The sequence below is a fragment of the Micromys minutus genome (genome assembly GCF_963924665.1).
Source record: "Micromys minutus genome assembly, chromosome: 6".
NCBI classification, from domain to species: Eukaryota; Metazoa; Chordata; class Mammalia; order Rodentia; family Muridae; genus Micromys; species Micromys minutus.
In genome coordinates this window covers 44,330,530-44,355,003 of record NC_137975.1, presented here as the reverse complement: position 1 = coordinate 44,355,003, position 24,474 = coordinate 44,330,530, and the positions used below count along the sequence as shown (strand labels likewise).

The following is a 24,474-nucleotide window of genomic DNA, read 5'->3' as shown; positions in this document are numbered from 1 at the left end:
TTTAATGGGATCTGATGCCCTCTTCTGGTGTATCAGAAGACAGCTACAGTGTACTTATATATAATAAATCTTTAAAAATAAGAGAGACCAGCATCATTTAGGTGAGATCTTCTGGAATGTGTTTTCTGAGAGCACAAAGTAGCTGTGTTCCAGAGATAGTTGTACCTGGTGCTGTGGCTGTGCTTGGTAATGTGTGTCACCCGGGGGCTACTGGTTTTGAAGGCAGGCAGGGGTCATGAAGAACAGCTGAGGCTCGGCACTATGAGAAGCCGTGGAAGGCCATTTGGGAAGGTGCAGCCTCAGTTACAATTAATGGCCCAGGACTGAAGGGGTCATGCAAAGGAATTGAGGCTTGGCACCATGAAGAAAGCCTGTGAGAGGCTACTGGAGAAGCCTTGTTGCAGCATTAGACAGCAGTGATTTGGAGATGTCAGTAATACGAGATGACTACCAAGAAGAGCAGCAACTGTGGAGTACAGGGAGCTGGAGCCTAGAACACCAGGTGTGTGCTACAAAGGGCAGAGCTGGAGAGGTGACTTAAGCCCTTGGAGGAACTCAGGAGCTCATGCGTGGATCCTAGACATTGGATGGTTAGAGTTTGATCAAGGGGGGAGGGCCTAGCCCATAGTGGGTGATGTCTTCCCTGGACTGGTAGACAAAAAAGGATACTGAACTATTCTGATCTAGATTTTTTATCCTCCCTACCCTCCGAGGCTTTTGATCTGTAGTCTAAATGTGACATTTTACTCCTCTGGTCTCCTTTCCCCTTCTTTCCCCATTCTAGTATTTCGTTCTACCACAGAGCTAGATCTATCACGCTTGTTTTTACTTTTATGGTTACTTTTTTTCTGTTATTAAAATTAGATAAAGAGATAAAACAAACTCACTTTGCTCAGTTTTACATTAATTTTTTATTATACTGTTACCTCTGTATTTTGTTTTATTTTGCCTAGAAGTTTTTCTGGAACCAGTTTTAATAGCATTATTATATGTGTAGCATTTTATCATTTGCTATCTTTCATCATCACTTACTAAATATTGTTATGTAGTTGAGTCTGTTCCCCTTTGTTTTATTAACCTATTAAAGTTGGTTTGTCTTTTTTTAGATTTTTTTTTTCAGTTTGTCATTTTAATGACATCTCACTGACAGTTGAAAGTTTTACTTCAGGACACATTTTTTGTTGTGTTTGATAGTCTCCAGTTTCGATTCACTTCTTGATTTAATTTGTATTATTTGCATTTCTCTTCACAACACCTTCTCTCTTCCTCCAAAACACACACACACACACACACACACACACACACACACACACGTTGTGCCCTCTGTCAGACTTTCTGATGTATTAATGATGTTTGTCGCAACATAGTCACGCTTATTTACTATTAAGTCAGCTCTTGTGTCTGGCATATATGATGTCAAGTATGGGAAGAATATAGTAAATAAATATAGAAATGGCTTATTTACTGTGCTCCCCCTCAAAAAACAAAAAACAAATTAAACCACACTCTTTATATTGAAAATTACCGTAGTGTAGATCTAGGCCAGAATCATTTGTACATCATGTTAGATAATATAATCAAAGACATTTTATTTTACTATTTACACAGAAAAATTCCCTATTACTGTTACTTTGGATTTGTGCTTTCTTTGGCTTGTGACTTGGTTGTATTCAGTTTTTGATAAAGTGCTCCAAACTTTCAGTATCTTGTAATAGATGAGGCTCAGCAGGACAGTTCATTATTCATGCCATGTCAACTGGGTTTATTCTTGAGGCCATATGAACTTTTGGTGGTGGCTATATGGGTCTCATTCATAAAATTGGGACTAGGCATTGCTACACATAGGCATGGAGGTTCCTTCACATATGGCCTTACTGGCTCGTTTGACTTCCTGTGTGTTCTCTGGAAGACCATCAGGCGTTCTTTTTTTCTTTTAAAACCTTATTGATTCTTTGTGAATACCTGACCCCACATACATATCTGCCCTCTGTCCTTCAACCCTACCCCCCAAAAGGAATACTTTAAAAGAAACAAAAATTAAAACTAAAACAAGAACAATAAAAACCAAACATCTTTCCATGGAAGCTACAGTGTGTCACGCAGCACATTCTTTTTACCGAACAGCTTTACTTGCAAATGTGTTCCCTACTTGCCTACAGGCATGTTGGAGGGCCTCTCCCATCAAACATTCTTAACTGAAGCTGTCTCCAGCCTTGATGCAATGTTTTTTTGTTTGCGTGTTTTTAGCAGGCTGCATAAAATCTCTTAGTAGCAGAGGTGAGAGCTATGCAAAGCTTCTTAAAGCCCCATGTTTTGGTCCTAAATACCACAAGCTGTTGATTACAGCAAGTCAGGTTCAAGGGATTGTTGGAACAGTGGTATTCTATTGCACAAAATGCAAGTTTGATTACTTTGGAATCATCAATTAAAAGAACTAAAAGCAATAAGTTTCTTCTGAAACTGTTACCAGAAACGCAAACAATTTTAGTTTCTACTGTGTTTATATATATTTTTTGTTGCAAAGTATTAATACTGCATTCAGAAACTGGTTGCTTTTAGAATACTGTCACAGCTGTGTCCCTTTGTGTGTGTTTTATTCTGCTGGAATATAATGCCTTTTAGGACAGGAAAAGGAAACTTACCTTTTATGCCTTAGACATGTTAAGTGGTCTAAATGGTTAAAGTTATTCACTGTGGAAATATATACATTCAGCTTATTTGATTTCAGACCCTGGGACAAGGGACTCAGGTACATAGTTTACATACCAAGGCAGACCTGGCCTCCAGGTCCTCTCAGCATTCCTACTTTGAGTACCAAGCCTTCTCCTCTGAACTCTCCAGCCTCAGGCTCTGGGCTGGGGCTGAGTTCTCCTAAAGGCTCTTCCTTGGCCTTCCTCTTCTCTCAATTCCCTTTTAAAATCACCTTTTCTCTCTTTTCTCTCGAAACTCTCCTCTGTCTCTCTCCCTGTGGTGACTTCCTTGGCCTCCTTCCTGGGGAACAATGATGTTGTCCACCTGAGGGCAGCTTTCCAATAAATATACCTCCACACATACTTGGGTCTAGTTTGAATTGGTTCAGTTTGCCAAAGGATAAAAAACATCACAACTGACTGAAAATTTTTTACTCAATACTGAGAACATTTTCATGGAAAAATCTTTGACTTTCCATAAAGTTGGGATCTTACTATGTGATATCTTGTTTAACTGAGTTCCTTGTTTTACATTTAGATGTAGATGAGTTCTGTAATTCACAGTAGGATTTCCAGAACAGTGCCTGCTGCTGCTTCCTTTTTTCTTTCCTGCTTTTGTTTTGCTTTTTGTTGGTTGTTGTAACTAGAAACTAGAATCAATTGTTTTTTTTATGTAAACCAGGGAAATGACTTTTGCTTGAGTTTCCACGTCTTAATGTCTAGTATCTGGACCTTAAAGTTCAGTGTGTGGTAGCTGGGTGTGGTGTGGGTGCTCACAGTCACAACATAGAGGTGAACGAGGCAGAGCTAACTGACATTGCAGGGCTGATCCAGGAGCAACCTTCTCTAAAAAATTATGTGTAATGATAGAGTGTGAGAGTTTATGTAAAGTACCCTGTAAATCCTAAATGCAATCTATAAAAGCAAGTTTTTAACAAGAAAATTTGTTTTGTTATTTATAAATATAGCAAATAATTACAGGCTTCAGTTATTTATTGGTATTACATAGGACGAACAAGGGGCCATTAAAAAACTTTTTATCCATGACAACTGATAAAAGGACTGACTTTTTCCCAGAGGTTTTAAAAGAAAGTTATATATGTATGAATTATTTAAGACATTTATTTCTGTTTGTTTTTAGAAATATAAAGAAAAGGACAAACACAAACAAAAACACAAGAAGCAACCAGAACCATCACCTGCCTTGGTTCCTTCTTTGACTGTTACTACAGAAAAAGTAAGACTGAAGCAGAGCTTTTTTATATATGTGTGTGTATGTGTATAAATATATATAATCTAATGAAATGCTTCCAAGGAGACTTTTCCTTCCCAGTACTGTGGTCACAGATTTACCCACCTTCCAAGCTGTGCTTTCTTGGTCCTTTACAATGCTTTCTGTTTAGTCCATACTTGTCTCCAGGGACTACTCAAGTGTAGTACATGAATGGCACCGTGTGAATTAAGAAGTGGGCCTCATCTCAGACTTTAGCTACTTGTAATTTTGAAATCTGGCTTCACCACTTAGTAATTATGCATTTATATGTGATTCCCTGTAAAGAGGGGAAATAATAATTGAAATTGATTACTGTAATATATTTAGAACAACACACATGGTATCTGGTTCATATTAAGCATTACTTAGGATGTTAGGATGTTAGGTATTATTTAGATTATCATATGACAGAACAAACAGAAGAGAGGTTGAGCCATTTGGTTGGGACAGAGTAGCAAGTGAGCAAGTACAGCGGAGATGAGACTAGTGTAGAGACCTCACTGCATAGGGCTAGGTAAGCCAGTATAGTCTCACAGTTTGGGGAAAGTGAGCTGTTAGGAAGAGCCGAAATCAAACAAGGTGTAACTTTGCACAAGGTGTTTTGGTGGCTTTGCCATGGAGAGATCGGGGAAGGGAGAGTAGAGACAGGAGAGAGGAATTGAAACTAGGGAAACCTTAAGGAGGTTGTTAATAACCAACCCAGGGAGGTTGGTACTAAAACTGAGACAGTGATAGCTGGATGCATTTTGAAGACGTTGAAACATGAACACCTTGTGACTTTCCTGAAGGTCAGTTAGAGGTATCCAAAGAAAACTTACTTCTAGGTACTTAGTTAGATAAGTAGGAGGAAAGGGTTTGTTCCGAATATACAGGAGATTTGGTATATATTGCTAATTTACTGTTGGCTATCAGGGTGTGTTATTACAATTCAGCAGTTGAAAATAAAATAAAAATTTATCACGGCCCTGCTCTGTATGCTAGAAAGTTAGGAGGTACATTGCTGGCTCATTTATCACAAGTGAAGTTGCTGGGCAGCCTGGATTCTTACTGGGAAGAGTCTTTATAATCTTGCCATTCTTTAAAGAACTAGTTCCATGTGGTTGTAGAATACTTCTGCTCTTTTAATAATGCTCATGTCAATTATGCTGTTGGTGTTTGTGATGGGTACTGTTAATATTCAACATGAGAAAGTACAGAATTATCCAGGAAAGCGAGCTCTGGGGATTATGTTGACTGCATTTGCTTGAAGGGGAGAAGTCCAATAAACCATTTGAGTAGTAGGTGGCTCTAGACTGAATGGCTAGAATGAGTGGGAGATGGGGCTGAATGCAGGTGATATCTGCTTTCTGATTGTAGATGTGATATGTGACCTTGAACTTTGAACTAAACCTTCCTTAGGTTGTTTTTGTCAAATATTTTATGACAACATCAGAAAGAGAAATTTATGATAGTCCTGCTTAATTCTGATTTTAGCTATCTTAGTTTATTTCTAGATTAAATCTATTATGACAAGATGAAGGTATTGCATAATTTCTCCTGTCAGTCAGGAGTAGTGGTGCACACCATTAATCCCAGCATTTGGGAGTCAGAGGCTTGCTGGATCTGTCTTATTCAAGGCTAGCCTGGTCTACGGGGCAAATTCCAGGACAGCTAGGACCATACAGAGAAACCTTGTTTTGAAAAAAGAAAAAAGGTTCCTGGATAATTCCTAGTGCTTATATTTGGTCAGGGTGTATTTTATGACCCAGAATATAGACTATCTTGGTAAATGTTATGTGTGAGTTTGGTATAATGTGTAACTTGCTTTTGAATCAAGCAATCTATGAATATCAATTATGTTTAGTTGATTAACACTGGTTGTCAGCCCACTAGTTCCCCCCCCCCCCCCCAGATGTCTTATTTAGGGCTCCTATTGCTGCTAGGAAACACAATGACCAAAAAGCAAACTGAGGAAGAATACGGGTTTATTTGGCTTACTTAAAGGAATTGAGGGCAGGAACTCAAGCAGGGTAGGAAACTGGAGGCAGGAGCTGATGCAGGGGCCATGAAAGGATATGATCCTTATTGGCTGGCTCCTCATGGATTGCCTAGTCTGCTTTGTTAGAGAACTAGGACCATCATTCTGGTGATGGCCCCACCTAGCACATCTGACATTTCTTTCTTTCTGATGCAGTAATGTTCTCAGCCAAAACAGTAGATGCTGTGTAGTTAGCCACATACCGAAGTATTTATCACTGTATCATTATGTGATGTCCTATTCTTAGCCTTTTCTAATTAATTAATTAAGCTCTGAAGTCTATTGTCTTTATTCTTAATATTAATTACTGCTTTATTTGGAATTAGTATTGGCATATTTTTCTTCTTTCATTTCTTCCAAACTGCGTGTCTGTATTGAATTAATGTCTTACTTTTCTGATGTGATAAATACACTGACAAAGGCAATTCAAGAATTTCATTTTGGCTCATAGCTAACAGTCAGTCCATCTTAGCTGAGAAATCATGTCGGTAGGGGAGAGATAGCAGCTTGTCACAGTTCATCTGCACGCCAGAAGCAGAGGGAAATGGATGTTTATGCTAAGCTTTTCCCCTTTTGTAAAGCCCAAGGAGTGTTGCAACAAGATTGTGTCTTCCTACACAACTAATCAAGATAAACTCCTTTGAATTTGCCCAGTTGATTCTAGATCTCAAGTTGATGTTGTAGTTAACCATTGAAAAAGTAGGTTTCTTGTAGGTCACACATGTAACTGGCCTTTGAATTTTGATACACTCTGACAATCTTTCTGTGATTAGACCATGTTTAAGGCACTTAATTCATATAGCTAGGTTAGTAGAGACTATTTTTGTTATTATTTTCCTTTTGTTGATTTTGTTTTTTTTAATCTCTGTTTATAGCCTTTGTGTTTTTTGTGTATTCTGTTCCCCTCCCTCATTCCCTCCCTCCCTCCCTCCCTCCCTCCCTCCCTTCCTTTTTTTCCTTTTTTGGTGAGAACTCAGGCAGTAAGGAGACAGGATCTGCTGTTACTCTAAGTGGCCTCCATCTGTATCTTTTGCATCAGCCTGCAGAATGCTGAGATATGGCTATGGGTTACCATACCTTTTATTAAATGCACATGCACATATTTTTAATTATTGGTCCATTCATTTTGATATTCTTGCTGTGTCTCTTTTTGATGCTCTTTTAATTTCTTCAAAGTTTTTTCCTACCTTTTAGTATTTTTTACTTCTGCTACATTAGATATAGTAAATAAATAGATGCAGTGGGGTGAGGTGTGAGCAGAAGAAGCTTTCTGTATCTGTATGATTGTCTAGCCCATGTTTCTGTGGCCCGAATCTAAGTCTCATAATGGTTTTTCAGCTTTAACCATCCCTCCTCCTCTCCTGATACAAGGGGTGTACTGATAAGAGGATGTGTTCCTCCTTGTAAAAGTTCAGCACCTCAGGGTGTGGTTAGCTGCCTTCTTCTAAGATAGGACCTGCTAAGAACAGAATGCTTTGGACTGGGTCTGGGCTTGCAGCCAAGCCTGAGAATATGAGCTGAATTCAGATTCTACTTGGTAGACAGAAGGAACCAGCTTTGACAAAAGTGTCCTCTGACCTCTACACTTGTATGTCCACCATAGGAAACCCCACCGCCACCATAAATCAAGAACATTAAACCAACAAAACACCAGAACAAAATTTCTAAGTACTCTCCAATAGTTCCTCTCTGTGAAGCACTGGGGGATCTTTCTTATAAATTCCTCATGAGGACCTGCTAGAGTTTCTCAAGGTAACATTCACAAATACAAGGGTCTTCTGGAGTGTGTCTCTTAGCCTGGCCTACGCCTTCTAGAATAGCTACCCTAAAAAGACCGATACAAAACCTTAAAAATATTCATATTTACATATTGCTAGTTAAGACCACTTGGATCTAGATCATCCTTCTCCAGCTCCATCTTGATTCTTCCTGGAATCTCCCCTTTTCTCATCCTCTTCCATTTTCTTAGCCTTTCTCCCTGCCAATCTCTCCACTGTCCAATCACCTTAACATCAATCCGTACATTAGTATATGTAAAAAGACATGGGTATGGGTTGTTTTGGAGCCATGGTTCAGTGGGTAAGAACACTGTTGCTCTCATAGAGGACCTAGGTTTAGTCCTCAGCACCCACATGATGGCTCTTAACCGAATAGTAGACTTTCAGGGGTATCTGACCCCTTGTTTTGAACAGGAAGGCAGCAAATATGAGCTTGCTGTACAACCTTCATGTGTGCAGGCGAAACACTCATATATATTTAAAAACAAAAAAGACAGTATTGCCTTCAGGTGTGTTAGACAGTTTTCTATCACTTTGATAGCATTCTTACTATAAGGGAGAAAAGTTTCTCTATCGTAGTTCCAGAGGCTCCCATCTATACTCACTCAGTCTCCTCTTTGCCTGAATGTGGTAGAGGTTCATCTCGAGGGCAATAGGGGCTGTGGGCTGAGTGTTCCTGCTGCCTAACTTCCTTCCACTGAGCCCCACCTATGTACCTTGAGCAACTCTAGCACAGGCCTCAGCCAGCCTTTAACATATGGGCCCTTGGGAAGCAGACACTGTACATTCAAACTCCAGCAAGTACTGAATAAAGTGCCTTTCGTTTTGTGTTTGAAATTGCTTGAAAAGCAGATATTTTTATTGTAAGATCATCCTCAGTCTCTATTGTGGGGAGAGGAATTCTCAGGCCCACTTAGTTCTGTCCCCTTTAAACTTTTTCTCTTTGACTTCAAATGTTCACATGAGAATTCTGCAGTAGCATACTGCCTCAGCAGCACATCATTGATCAAGTACTTTTGAGATACCTTAAAATATGGAGTTTAAGCCAAGGTCCCTTTGAATGAAACCTGTGTAGTATTGCGGGTTAAGGTGGCTCATTTTATACAATATTTTAAAAGTAAGGTCGTCAGCTAATTCTTTTTTCTCCGTAAGTCAGACTTTTGAAAAACTTAGTAGGTACAGAAAAAAAATAATTAAAATATTCAGTTACTTTATGTAGGCTTAGATTTCTAAAACCTACTTTAATAAGGGGTCTTATAGCCTCAACTTCCCTTGCAGCCCACCACCCAGAGGTGTAGTAGAAGGAAAGAGCAATAGGGCAAAGGGGAATGTGGACCTGTCTAGAAGTCGTTCTTTGGGTTACCAGCAGCCCAGTCCGCTAGGAAAACACAGATGAATCAGCATCTGTAGTGCAGTTCACTTGGCAGTAACCACTCACAAATCAGCAAAGGCAGTCGATCTAGAACAAACCACAAGGCTCCACCAGTTGGCTGAAGCCCATGGAAGCAGCATAAAGCTCCGAGAATACCAGCAGAAGTTCTTCGGCGACTTAATCTCTGTGAAGACTTGGCAAGCAGAGATCAGCAGTGCAGTGCAGTGTGAACTGTGCCAGGGCCTCCCCACTGTCTGTGGTCTCCTGTACATATTCTCTCTAGACACCACACTTCCTCTCTTGTGTCTGCTTCAGCATTCACCTCTGTGTCTGTCTCAGCAAAATATCTTTTCACCTTTTGCCCCAGCAAAACGTCATATGACATGACTGAGTTTCCAAAGAAACGAGAAATTTCCACTTCAACCTTATTCAGTGTGATTTTTCTTTTTTCTTTTTTTATCACTGAATTTTTAATTGTTTATTTACTCATTGCTCTCTAATTAATTACCCCATACCCCCTTCATGGACAGACATGGACAAACAAGGACATGTGTCAAATAAATGGGAAAATTGACTAGCACTCTTTAAAACTGTCTTGTGGATGTGACTACATTTCCATTTATGGTATTTCAGTTTTCTGATCATCCTTTATTTGATGCTTGAGCAAAGCATAGGAGTCAAGAACACCACTGTATGCTTTAGATGACTTTTAAGCTTCACTAGGTCATACAAGGATCAGATGTGAGGTGTGCTGAATCTCAGTTTTTGTGGAAAAGGTATCTGAAAAGGAAGGTAGGGTAGTTTTCAAATCGACTGCCCAGCCTGAAAAAGGGTTCAAGTTTCTAAAGTAAGCCATGAAGTCTCATCAGCTTATTGGTTTGTTAAAGGGTATTGTTTGTTTATTTTTTTTCCTGCCAGACTTTGAAGCTTGTTTTTTTTTTGACCTTGTTAGTGAATTATAGTTGATTAGAGCACAGACTGTTTTGTTTTTATGAGGTGATGCTGAACTTATTGTTGAAATGTTTTTGGCAGAGAGATGATTAGATTTGAGAGTGGTAGTAGAATGGTAGCAGTAAAAATTAGATTTCCTGTATATGAGCATGCTGTCCCTGTCTTCAGACACACCAGAAGAGGTCCTCAGATCCCAATTTCACTGATGTGATCTGCCATGTGGTTGCTGGGTATTGAACTCTGTACCTGGAAGTGCAGTAACTAAGCCATCTCTCCAGCCCCAAGATTATTAGATGTAAAGAACATTTCTCTTAGTTCTTCTTTTGAACATGAATTTGCAAAAATCACTATAATAATCATTTTGAGAATTGATTTTATTATTTTTAGTTTCAAACTTATTGTCATACAATGTTACATTTGAGAAGTTAATACTTGTGTCTTCAAAATTTTTCATTTTCACATTAAGTTTGATATTAGATACATTACAAAGATTTATTCAAAATTTTATTGGCAGTTCAAGCTAGTCAGTGAATTTATACTCCTCAGTTACTTGCGAGTGTAGTTTTGAAATTAAAAATCTTGCTCCCAAGGGATGCTGTGAATCGTGTTAATTTGTACCATCTGACTTAAGTGCATCCACACTCACCTAACCTCTCAGTGTCTGGGCATGCTTGCATTTAAGATGTTCACTGGAGCCAGAGAGTAGGTGTTTAAGCAGCCTTTATCTTACCTTTTCTAGTCATGTATGCATCACTTAAGTTTCACAGAGAGTTGTGTTTCAAAGGCTGACTCTTCTTGTTTTGAGGTTCTCCTCCACACTCTCGCAGTGTTCTTCCTACATGCCAGGAGGGAGCCTGCTACTCTAGTGAGTGTTTTCTCTATGGAGGTGATGGTGCTCTGTTGTTCTCAGTCATTGTTAACTTCTGTTTTGAGCGCTATAGCTAGTAATTTCATGTCTAAGAAGTAGTATGTTTCTGTGCTTGCTTTGGCAGCACATATACTTATGGAAAACGTACAGAGAGACTAGCATGTCTCCTGTGCAAGGATGGCCTGCAGATTTGTGAAGTGTTTCATACTTTTAGACCCAAACATATCAGCTTGTTGAAAGAAATAAAAATAAATATATTCTTGATGAAGACAATGTTTGAGAAATGCATATCTTTGGTATTTCTGTGTATTTTATTAAGGCTGGTTGTTATCTGCTGCAGTCTAATCTTCACACAGTCATCTTATCAATTATTAAAAAAATAAGCGATAGGGTCCTACATGTAAGAAGCCAGGGATAGTGTGCTTGCCTAACACATGGAAGGTCCTGGGTTTGATCCTGAAGGTGGCAAAACAACAGCAAAAAAGGGTTAAAATTGACTCCATGGTTTTTATGGTGTTTAGCATAATTTTCTTTGTTAGACTGCCTGACTTCTTTTTAATGGAAATATTTATTTTTGCAAATTCAGTGTTTATTCTTACTGTTTTCTTTAGCCAAATATAATTTGTTCTTTTTCCCTTTTACTTTCTGTTTTTGTTTTTAAATCAAAATGTTAGACTTACACAAGCACTAGCAACAACTCCATATCTGGATCACTGAAGCGCTTAGAAGATACTGCAGCAAGGTTTACAAATGCAAATTTCCAGGAAGTCTCTGCCCATACCTCTAGTGGAAAAGATGTTTCAGAGGCTAGAGGGTCAGAGGGCAAAGGGAAGAAGTCTTCAGCTCACAGTTCAGGTCAAAGGGGAAGGAAGCCTGGTGGTGGAAGAAACCCAGGAACAACAGTGTCAGCATCTAGCCCCTTTCCACAAGGTATGGTATTTTAATTAATGCTTTGTAAAAGAATTTTTTTACTCATAACAAATGACTATTCTAGATTAAGTTGGTTGATAGCGTAGGATTATTTCCAAAAATAGTGTTGTTTTAAAATGTTTCTCAAAGGTTTGCTCTTTATATTTAATGATTTGTGTTTTTAAACTATAATTTTAATGTTTAAATGGCTGTAGAATAAAGATTCAGATTGTGGAGGAAAACAGACGTAGTTTTTTTTTTTTAAGAATAGGAATTTTCTTTCTATGTATTGCTTTTATTTACTTTTCCTAACAAAGCTGTATATTTCATACGTCATAGGCAATCCATTTATTACAAAGCTTGAAGTCAGAAGACTTTTACTCAGCGGCTCTATGCTCTATGCTCAGGCTGCACTGTCAGCAGGCTGCCTGTATATTTGAATCTCACATGAACAGTGATAGTATCTTAGTGTGTTCCCCAAATACTGTTTTGTGTTAAACTCCATTTAATATTGACTGGGCTTGTGTTGTTTTATGGAACATAGGAGTACTGGTAAATTTCAGAATGTATATATGCTGAGGTGATTGTTTTATGTAATTTAAATGAATGTATTATTTTGGAAACCAGAAAATTGTGGGGTGTGTGTATGAAATAGCTTGTTCACCTGTGTCCATTGTTCCCCTAGAAGTGAATAAAAAGACTGCCATTTACCTTTGCTGAAGCATTTCAAACTTAAATCCAGAGTCTTGCAGTAATAAGTAAATAGTGGCTTGCTAATCTGTTGACCTTTCATTTAAATTTATTTAAATATTTCATACTAGTAGTAATTTGGAGCCACAGATTTCTAACTCTGTTATATGTGAATGCATATAGTCTTAGAACAAAAAGTTAAATAAGCAGACAGAAGACAAACCGCCAAGGTCAGTATCATATTTAAGTAAAAATTATTTTTATACCACTTTGAAAATTAATTAACCTCACATGTAATTTCATTCACATCTTGAATGAATGTCATGTTAGCAGAATTCAGACAATAAGACTGTTAATGTTAAAACAGTTTATTTAATTTGAGATGTAGCCCAGGGTGGCCTTTGATACCCTATGTGGATTCTGATCTTCCTCAGCTTTCCAAGTGCAGGTATTATAGTGTGGGTTGCTAGGCCTGGTTTATTTTTATAAAGTGCTAGTCCATTTTTAAAGGTTAGCTCCAATACTTTTGAAATATTTAAGAATTGTTTTAGCCTCTTAGGACATAGCAGAAAATGTGCTATGGTTTTATAGCTGAGATAATATGAGATCAGCATGAAGGAGGAGCGTTTCAGATTGGCATGCTTAAATTAACTGTGCCCTGCTGTGAATTTTAGAAAATTTAAATATACCAAGTACTTAAAGTGTTTTTTTAAATACTACTTTTATTTGTGTGTGGGTGTGTTTGTGTTGGTCGGGAAGGAGACCAGTGTCTTCCATGTGCTATGCAAGCAGTCTGCCACTTAGCCTTCTTGTTGAGTTCTATGAGAGAGATATTAGAGCTGAATCTGTTTATTTTATTTGGCAAACAAGTCAGACAAGGACTTCAGGGTTCTTAAACTGCATAATGATGGGGTTGCCAAGTGTTTTTGACTAGAGGGAGTAAGGTGAGAATAGCAACTGGAAAAGAGGCATAGAGGAGCTACCTCTCCCGTGGTGTTTCATTTTTGCTTTTAGATTTACTTACCTTTTGTGTGTGAGTGTGTGTTTGTGTATGTGTGTATATCATGTGCATGCTTGAAGAGGACTGAAGAGGACGTCAGAATCCCTGGAACTAAAGTTACAGATGTTCTGAGCCACCATGTGGATGCTGGGAGCTGAACTTGGGTCTTTTGCAAGAGAAACAAGTGCTCTTAAACCATTGAGCCGTCTCTTCACATGACCCTTCATTTTTAAAATTGGTAAGATGCTATTTATGGCTGGCTTTTCATTGTGAAGCTTCATGGAAAATGGACAAGGAGAACATAAGGTGTGAATTAGGACATGAAGTCTTTTTTTTTTTTTGATGGGTGGATTGATTTGGTGAATAATGTAATCATGGATTGGGCCTGTTGTTAGAACTTACAGCCTGAGCTGTGTCTTGCAGTTGTGCTCTGATTTGGAACCTTTACAGTTGTATCTCCATTCTTGAAGAGACAGTCCCCTGGAGAGAGCACTGCCATTCTGTCAGACATGCTAGTTCGTCTGTTCAGTCTTTCCTGTATAGTACCTCTAACAGGGTGTTTGGTGGGAAGCAGAGAAACTGTTAAATGTTAGTCTTAGGAGTAGGCTACACTACCTTTGATTTAAGTCCTTTTTGATCATTGTAGCTTGTCTATTGCTTAGAGGAACATTTTACCCAGTTTGTCTTCCTCTTCCACCTTTTCTTTGTGTATTTTGCTATAGGCAGTTTTTCAGGAACTCCAGGCAGTGTAAAGTCATCATCTGGAAGTTCAGTGCAGTCTCCCCAGGACTTCCTAAGCTTTACAGACTCAGACCTGCGAAATGACAGCTACACTCACACCCAGCCGCCATCATCAACCAAAGATGTACATAAAGGAGAGCCTGGGAGCCAGGACGCGGGAGTAAATAGTTTTAGCTCTTTAGTTGGTCACCCTGTGACCTCAACTGTTATTTCACAGCCTAAAAGCTTTGACAATTCACCTGGAGAGTTGGGTAGTTCCAGCCTCCCTACGGCAGGATATAAGCGGGCTCAGACTTCTGGTATAGAAGAAGAAGCTGTGAAGGAAAAGAAACGAAAAGGAAATAAACAAAGCAAGCATGGCCCTGGCCGGCCCAAAGGAAACAAAAATCAAGAAAATGTTTCTCATCTCTCAGTCTCTTCTGCTTCACCAACATCGTCAGTAGCATCAGCTGCAGGAAGTGTGACAAGCTCTAGTCTTCAGAAGTCTCCTACCCTGCTCAGGAACGGAAGTTTGCAGAGTCTCAGTGTTGGCTCATCTCCAGTTGGTTCAGGTAGGGCTCTGTGCCTTGTTTTCCCTCTCAGTCAAGTCTGCTGCCTTTCCTTTCCCAATTCCAGAGAGTGTGAGCAGTCGTTCTGAGTGTGCTCTGAAGTGCTGTTACATTTAATTAACCTTGGCATTTGTTCATTCTTCTTAAATTTATTTTATTATCATTTGTTTTTAAAGACAAGGGCTCATTAAGTAGCCGAAGCTGGCTGGGATCTTTGTGTAACCAAGGCTGGCCTCCGAGTCTTCCTCCTCCTGGGCCAGCCCCCAAGTCACCACGCCTGGGCATTTTAGGGTTGAGATGACGTGTAGATGATACTCATCCTCTAGGTGGGGCCTCAGTTATCAACCTTCTGAACCCTCTCACCTGCCCTAGAGCTTTCAGTTCCTAAGGAGAAAGAAAGTACCCACAGTCCTAGAAAAACTAGTCCCTGTTGAAAGTTTTAGGTCAATCTCATGCTACTTAGTTAAATGCAGTTAAGCAGCTTCTTAGTCATCCACTGTTTCTCAGTTGTGTTTTGCTCCACCTGCATATTATGGAATAACACCAAAGCAGGATTCACGCTCTAGATGTGAACATGTCTGTACTCATTTTTGGTGTCTTTGTATTTAAAGCTCTTTTGCTAAACTTCATTTTTTAGTTTTTACTTTTTTAGTAATCGTACATAAGTAATATAAATTTTTGGAACCTTTTTTTTCTATAAGTGATAAATATAGGATTTTACAACAAGTTATATCTTAAATGATTTAAAATTTGTTTAAAATGTATTTAGTATTTTTTTTTAAATCTGAAATGACAGATGATTTCATAGATTTGACAGTGGTCCCAAGGCTGCTTTTATTTTAATTTTGAAATGTTGTACCAGTTAGAATTGACTCTCCAGCACCATCAGGTCTGATACTGGCTGTGATTCAGTTGTCTCTGTCTTTTTGGTGCTGAGATAGAGGTGTGCTTTACCATAACTATTTTGTCATCATTTTTATGACAGTGTGAATGAGTCTATGTAGTATGTATGTCACTGGCATGCTCTATGTAACCTGTAACCGTGTTACAAATCTTTTTAATTCTTAAAACAACCGGGAATGTGTATTTTATTCTTTATTTTTTTAAAAGAAGATTTATATTATGTGTATGATTGCTTGTGTGTTTGTGTACCATGTTAGCGATCCCCTGGAACTGGAGAAACAGATGATTGTGAGCTTCTGTGGGTGCAGGAAACTGCAGGATCTCACTAAGAAGCTCTAGCCAGCTTAGAACTTGCTATGTAGATGAGACCAGCTTCAGAACTAAGATACTTGCTTGCCTCTGCTGTGAGTGCTGTGATTAAAGACATGAACCACTATAGCCTACCACAGGCTCTTGTTTTCATTTATGTGTATTTGTGTGATGTCATGCATGTGGGTACTCATGGGTGTTAGAGAGGGCATTGGATCTCCTGGAGATGAGAGATGAAGTTAGTATTTTCACTTGATAAGGAGGTGTGTGTGTGTGTGTGTGTGTGTGTGTGTGTGTGTGTGTGTGATTGATTGAACCCAGGTCTTCTTAAAAAGTAACAGATGCTCTTAACTACCAAGCCATCTACCACCAACCATTAACAGTTTCTTCATTCATTCATTCATTCATTCATTCATTCATTCATTCATTCATTCATTCAGGGCCACATTATATGGTCCTACTTGCTGGAACTTCAGAATTTTATGTATATGAGTACATTGTAGCTGTCTTTAGACACACCAGAGGAGGGCATTGGATCCCAATATAGATGGTTGTGAACCATCATGTGGTTGCTTGGAATTGAACTCAGGACCTCTGGAAGAGCAGTCGGTGCTCTTAAGTGCTGAGCCATCTCTGCAGCCCCAAAAAATCTTTACTCTAAACTTCATTCCTTTTGTGTAGCTTTGAATTTCTGATGGTTGAAATAAGATTCAGCTATGATACATTGTTATGGATAATATCAATTTTATTTATCCCGAGAGAAGAAATGATTTGTAAATAAAGACTCATGAAAAATGTTTATTATACTTTCATACTGTATATTTTGCAAATACAAAATAAATATTAAAATCTTTGAATGGTTTATTAACTTCAGTAAACAGAAATAACAGTGACAATTTTAAGAAAGAAGCATTGTGTGTATACACACACACACACACACACATATATATCTGGTACGTTAGGCTTCATTAAGTGTATTGTTATTTTTCTCTCCTTTTGTAGTTTTATAAAGTGCTGTTGATGTGCCCATTTTACAGTTGATAAAAGATTTGAGGATAGCTTGAGGTCATACAGGCTGGAATTTTTTTGTTTCTAATAGATCACATCGATGCCTGTTGTGGTTTGTAGACAGACCCCGCTTTGGTGGGTCTGTAGTGGAGTTATTATATCGTTACACTAAGCCCTATGAGTACTGACGTCCTTAGTCTTGGTATTTTGGACATGTTGGGTTGGGTATTCTTTGTGTTCAGTACTTGTCTTTTATAGGATGTTTACCAGAATTCCTAGCCCCTTCTCATTAGTTGCTAGTAGCACTCCTCCCATAATAAATATGTCTCCAGACATTGTTAAATGTCCCCAGGAGGCCCAAATTGCCTCTGGTTGAGAACTACTGTTTCAGGAGGTGGGAAAATAAATTACAGTGGGAACAAAGTTCATTAAAGAGATTTAAATACATTGCACATTTGAATAAATGTTTTTATTTATTTTTCCTTTGAGACCATAAGAACGTAGCAATCAGCCTTAGCCTTTTGCCACAAAATGCAAATTTAAATAAATTTACTTATAAAAAATTGGGGTCATATAAATTTTAGTAAGAATTATAATAATGAATTAAGCTTAGAACATAAAGCTTAAATTCATTTTTGTGATCTTCACTGAGTCCTGTAATTTTGTAACATAGAATTTGAATTCCAAAGTTAGTTACATTTGAGTGCTTTTTAAAAATACATATCTTTAGATTAATGAAATTAAAAAATAACTAACTTATAGCTTTTAAGAGGTTTATTTTTTTTAATGAAACCGATTACAGATTTAGAGAGATGTTAAACACGAAAAGTAATGTTTCTTTCAGAAAGCAGAGTTTGTAGTACTTTAGTTGCAGTAAAAACCTTAATTCATATCTTTTACTTTGTTATTATAAAAATATAATCATCTAGAGCAAATTTTTAGTAGAACATATTGTAGCTTTAAACCATTAAATTAACTGGAATTTTAATATGCAGATACTTTTAAGTATGTTAAACTTACTAAAATTATAAAATAAAACAATTTTACTTAAACCTAAGATAAGTCATTTTACACATTTCTAATATAAGTTTCATAACTAGAATAGAGTATTTTCTTCTGATAAGTTGGAATGACAAGTCTGTTGTAGAAGCTTGGTACATTGTCAACTGCTGATGAGTATTTGGTGTGTGAGAGGCACCGTGTTTTAAGTGTTTTAAGCATTATTACTATCTAGGAAAAGAAATTAAGACATACAAATATTACAGCTCTAAGTGATAAAGCTATATTCCTAATCTGAAAACGATTTTGTTAAGAAATCAAACAGATAATATAGCTCAGTCATCTGTAACCAGTGGAATGCATGAGCAAATTTAAACAGATATAATAACATTGTTCTTCTGTAATAAAGTTAATTTTTCTTCTTGGCTAAATTGTAAGTTTAGAAGTCATTTATTATCTATAAGTCATCCCTCTGTTCCCCAAGTGTCCATAGGTGTGTGCTTTTATTTCTGGGTCTTCAGTTCTTTCCACTGATCAATGCGTCTGTCTCTGTACCAATAGCATGCAGGTGCTTTGTTTTTGTTTTGTTTTGTTTTGTTTTTATAATCACTGTTGCTCTGTAGTAGAGCTTGAGGTCAGAGATGGTGATTCCTCCAGAAGCTCTTTTATTGTTAAGAATTGTTTTTGCTATTCTGGGTTTTTTTTTTTTTTTTTTACTGTTCTAGTTAACACAGTAGTAAGTACTGACTGAATATCATGTATATGCACTTCAGTATCCTGTGTAATTGTACATTCCCTTCAAGTGATTATAGTTAAGCTGCAATACAAGTCATTGTATTTGTAAAGTTTGTATCAAGTTGGAAAAGACTAGGGAGTCATACTTTGAAGTAAGTTAAGAAAAAGTACTTCAACAATATTTGCAGAAAAGGAAGTAAATATTTATTTAAGGGATGAATCTAATTGAGTCACAGTTGGAGCTGATAATGATTTTGGAGATGGGGTTGGATGAGTTTATTGAGGGTGAGGTCCAGGATGATGAAATAGAACATTTTGGACTATTTCTGGTCTTGATTATTGTTATTTCTCAATTTCTTTAATGGAAGACAAAATCAAGTTGCCTCATTCAGCCTGTGGTAACAGCATGTCTTAGGTTTGAGAGCACTAAAAGGTTTAAGAATACTTCTATTTAGTCAATAGATGCTGTTGCTATTGTTACTAGAATTCTGTGCATTTGTTTTGTTTGTGTTAGCCAAAGCTCTCCTGAAACTGGGGTCCTCCGGTCTCACCTGTCTGAATACTGGGATGTGCCAACCCTGATTTTTTATTTCTTGTAGATTAAATTTTAGGTTATGACCACTGTGTGCTCCTCCCCCCAATTTTTTTATTTTGTGTGTCAGTATGCAGTTATGTGTTTGCATATCTGTGTATGTATATGCTCAGGGGTGTGTGTGTGTGTGTGTGTGTGTGTACTTGTATCACATGCATGTGGTCATGGAAGGCAAAATTGGGCATTGAATCTCTGGGAACTGCAGTTAGAGACAGTTGTGCACTGCCATTTTAGTGCCTGGAACTGAACTGAACTGAAGTCCTCTCTACAAGAATGGAAGTGCTTTTAACCACTGAGCTATCTTCCCAGCTGTGGATCCTGATCTTTTGAAACACAAAATACTAGTACTTAGAACTTGTATTTTTCTTCTGTTTCTCTGTCATGATTTATGTTGCTTGTCCATTTTAATAGTAAGATTCTGATTCGTTATTTCTTATAGATAAACTTTTAAGTTACACTAGCTGCGTGCCCCTCCTCAGTGGGTCAGGTATTTACCATGCAAGCATGAGGTACAGAGTTCACATCCCCAGCATTGTAGGTAAAGCAGCATGTGATAGTATGCATTTGCAATTCCAGTACAACTTTGGCTAGGTGGGAAGAAAACCAGGAATCTGCAGAAGTTCTCAGGCCAGGTAGCCTCATGTACCCAGCAGTGGGCCGAAGGTTATTCCCTTACATTCACACAGGTGTTTTCATACCCAAACATAAACAAGCATGTGCACACACATGCACACAAAGAAAGTGGAGACAGGTGAGGTCACTTGGTAGGGAAAGACACTTATTTGCCTTTTACACCTGGTTACCTGAGTTTTGGTCTGGCACTCAAGTAAAAGTGGGTGAAGCGAACGGCACAAAATTGTCCTGCTACCTCTGTATGTGCATGGTGTGGTGCTCCCACACCTAAATGTGAGAAGAGTTTGATGGTTTAGCATCGTTTATTGCAGCATACTGTATCCTTTTCCAAGTACACAGTTCCTGTTTTTAAAAGTAAAAGCCTCAAATCATTAATATAGTGCTGATAAAAATGCCATTTGTAAAATAAGAAAGATACTTGGAAGTTGGTCTTAGTGCTGCGATTCTGTGGTGGTGATAAATTTCCAAAAGTGGATTGTGGAAAGTCACTTCGCAGTATGTCATAGAGGCAAGGTTTTGAACAGACAACTCAGGAGCCCCTCCCCCCACTTGTAGTTTCTACTAAAGTGAAAGATTGCCAGTGATCTCCTTTCTAAATGGTCCTGTCAGAAAGCAGTTTAAGGGGAGAGAGAAAGGAGGAGCGTATTTCAGCTTATGCTTCCAGGTTATAGTCTTAGCATTTCGGAAGAAGTTAAGCCAAGAAGTTCTGATAGCTAGTCAGAGAGGAGAGAATTGAATGTGTGCTTGCTGTTTGTGTTTAGTTTGGTTTCTCCAACTCACACTCAGTTCAGGACCCCTTGTCTAAGGAGTGGTGGTATGCAGAGTGAGCTGTGTGTTTCTAACAGCCAGGCCCACAGGGCAACCAAATGTAGACAGGCTGTTGTGGAGACTCTTCCCAAGTGCTTGTAGTTTATTTCCTGATGGTTATTACAAACACGTTTATTCTCGGGTACTTGCTAATGGACATTGATATTTTGTCAGTCTGTCTGTCTCTCTCTCTCTCTATATATATATACATATTATATTTTTCTTATTCTTTATGTATATACATATGTACTATTGAACTACCTGGTAATTATGTGTAGTTTTTACCCCTTATATACCAAATAGTAGAGTATAAGTTTTGTTTCTCTGTCTGCTTTGTCTTGTCAAGTGGACTTTGCTATTAATTCCTCTCAGTTTTTTGTCCTGTTCTTTGTCTGTCCTTAAGTTTATCAAATTATTATTATTATTATTTTTTTGCTAATTTCCCTTTGTTCCTTACCCACAGAAATTTCCATGCAGTACCGACATGACGGAGCTTGTCCAACCACCAGTAAGTTGTCCAGCTGGGTTAGTAACCTGGGCTTTCTGGCTCTTAGTTTAGTGCCTTTCTGATGTATTAATGCTTATACCTTTGAAGGTCTAAGTTTTACTTTTCAAAATGCATCAGATTTTTATTTCGTAGACTTTTTTTTCTTTTACAAAGATGCCTTCGTATGCTTTTCCTTGTGTTTAGGATCTGTCTTATAGTCAAGTATTGCAGATTATTATTATTATTATTATTAATATATATTTTTTAATTTAAACTATGGTACTTAAGGTTTTAGAATTATGATCTCTGCCCATGGTGACATACCGTTTTCAGTATTTGGTTACCATTTAGCCTTAATGTAAATATAATTTTTCAGTATTTGTATTAGTTACCTTTATATTTACACTTCTGTATGTGTTGAAACTTACATTGAAGTTTAGAGGTGAAAATAAAAGTGTGATAGGGTAAGAAGGCATAATAAGATTTTGTTTTATAACTTGATTATATTTTAAGGTTGATTATTACATTCTGTAGAGATACTATGTAGATGACTAAAGAGATAGTATGTTGATACTGTTTTTAAAGCAATTTTCAAAAATATGTTAAAGTGTCACCATTGTGATAGTGCACCTAACATATCTCAGTTAGAAGGCCGTGTGTTACTAAATGAAATATATGATATTTAGGGAGTTACACTATGGATTAATGAATGAAGCTTTTAGTTTTAATAATTCAAACAGTAGATCTGGTAGACATACTGAGATTTTGTTAAGCTGATTCAGTCTGTGCCTATGTTTTTCTTTGTGTGTTTGAGAATGATCTTAACCTGACGTCCTTTTTTCCTTACTTAAAAGCCTTCTCAGAGTTGCTGAATGCAATACACAATGGTAAGTTTCATTAGATCTTCTCTGGTGGTTCACTTTATCACAAACGTTTGCCTTTTATCAAAAAGCTCAATTGCAGGTTAGCATGGCCTATTGCTTAGATGAAATCTAGTGCTTTGGTGAGCCAGTTAGTTGTTCTGTATGTCAGTAAAAGCTCTGTAGCCTGCCCAAGGAGGTGTGGTCAGTCAGCGAAGGTCATCATTCTGGTATTCATTGTGTCTGCGGTTCTGAAACTTCTGTTTGTGAAAGTCTCCTTCTTTCTAGATCTTCCTTACTAATGGATTAGTAATTATAGGAATTATAGTAAAAAAACAACAGGAACTTGCTCTTAACCACAGTGTGGAATGTGAATTTTGTATTTTCAGAAATTTTAATATTTTACTTTATTTCTGCATTTCATGTAGTGAATACATATTTGAAATTATCTATTTGGGGACCAGTTTTCACAGTGTGGTTGCAGCTTCACCTTTGGTGTCTGTCAGCACATAAGGCTCATAATTGTGTCACTTTTCATCTCAGCAGTGTAGTTACAATGATGGTCATTATTGCAGTGTGTGAAGATTTCTTTAGTTTCCTCAGCTTTTTGTAACCCTTTTGCATTAATCTTAAAAAAATGTTGTATTTGTTAGTGTGCATGTGTATATATTTGAAGATTGCATTCTCTCTCCCACAAGTTCCCTGGATTTAATCAGTTGTCCAATTTGGTGGTGAGTGCTTTTACCTGCTGAGCCATCTTGCTGACCTTGAAACTATTTCTTCCCAGTATTAATACTATTAACGTGGGTTTTAGCAAGTGAGGTTGGGAGAGAATTTTTACTTTGTGTTTCCTTCATCCTGTATTACAGAGAAAAGATGTGAATGAATCCTTTTTTAGCTGTAAATGTAAATGAAAGATTTCCAGTGAATGATTTTTAGTCTGTGATGACTTTTTCTTTTTTCTCAGTATAGGTTTTTTTTCCTCTCTATTAAAAAAATGTATTTTTAACTCTGTAGATTAGAAAACCATCTTAATGGAGTAACTTGAAGTTTTGGCTTGTTGTGTACTGTTTAATGTTAAAGTAAGGTTAACCATACTGTCACAGACATTTACCATTTTTATTTTTACTTAAAAAAGTGTGTGTGAGAGCGTGCACATGTGTGTGAGTGTGTGCACGCTGTGTGCCTGTGCATACACACATGTGTACATGATGGGAGGGTACTATGTGTGGAGATGAGAAGACGGTGTAGGCTGTAGTTATTAGGTCTTATCACTCTGTCATCCTGCTGCTCCTAATGTGTGTGTGTGTGTGTACGCACATGTACTGCAGGTGTGCATTTGTTTTTGATGGAATGTTTAGACTCCTGTTTCCCACAGGCTTCTGACATGTATGTACTAGTTCTTCTGTGCACACTGTGATGTCAGGAAGACGTTTTTTCTCACTGTGAAATAGCCAGTTTCTAGATTCTGTTCTCTTTAGCACTGTCACCTTTAAGCCATGGTATGTCTCTTCTTTTCAGCTCTACAAGATAGAATTGGGAAGCACACACATGATCCTGTGTCATATTGCTCGTTTTACAGACTTACACAGAGGCTTCTAGTTGTCCACCGTTAATGTTGTTAGCTGCTTTCCATAGATAGCATCATATATCAGGTTGAAGAAGTTCTGTTACCGACTTCATCTCTTTGTTTTAGGTCACTCAGAATTTCTGTTTTTTTTTTTTTTTTTTTTTTTTTTTTTGTTTGTTTGTTTTTGTTTTGTTTTTGTGCTAGTTTCTTTGTATATTTGGTGACAGTTTTATTTCAACCACATTAAGTACTTGGCCTGTAACTATGGAAATGCTATTCATAGTATTTTCATCTAAATATTCCATTACTCTTCTTTCCATACATCCCTTTTGGATTTTCCCTTCTCCTCCTCCTCCTCATTGTTGACAGGGTCTCCTGTGGTCTGTGTTGTTAAGGATGATCATCCGTCCTGCTTCTACTCTCCAAATGCTGCTTTCCTCATCTCTGTTTCCTTCTTTGTGACACCTTCTGCATATGTGTTGGGAGAAGGGAGGATAAGACGTTGTAAGGTATAAAATACTCTTAAATCACTAATTCTTAGCTTACATTCTTCTAGATAGGTATGGAGTGAAAATAAATGTTGTGATTTAGAGTGTGGTATCAGTACCTAAAATCCTTAGTTTCAACATAGACAACACTTTTCATCAGTACAAGAATCTGTAAAATATGCAACTTTCTCAAGACTGAGGTCTGTCTTCTCCATTTGATTGATATACATTAAGTTCTTTCCAAAA

General features: G+C 37.6%; 1 protein-coding gene across 9 annotated transcripts in view; it reads left to right on the top strand.

Annotated features, from left to right (window-relative positions):
• Window positions 1-24,474, top strand: part of MLLT10 (MLLT10 histone lysine methyltransferase DOT1L cofactor) — a 124,618-nt gene that overhangs the window by 66,976 nt on the left and 33,168 nt on the right. For all 9 annotated transcript variants that reach the window (XM_080918286.1, XM_080918285.1, XM_080918287.1 and 6 more), the window contains 5 exons: window positions 3,832-3,927; window positions 11,624-11,879; window positions 14,271-14,840; window positions 21,287-21,331; window positions 22,165-22,197. In XM_080918286.1, the coding sequence (XP_080774412.1) occupies window positions 3,832-3,927; window positions 11,624-11,879; window positions 14,271-14,840; window positions 21,287-21,331; window positions 22,165-22,197 (1,000 nt within the window). The remainder of the gene's footprint in view (window positions 1-3,831; window positions 3,928-11,623; window positions 11,880-14,270; window positions 14,841-21,286; window positions 21,332-22,164; window positions 22,198-24,474) is intronic.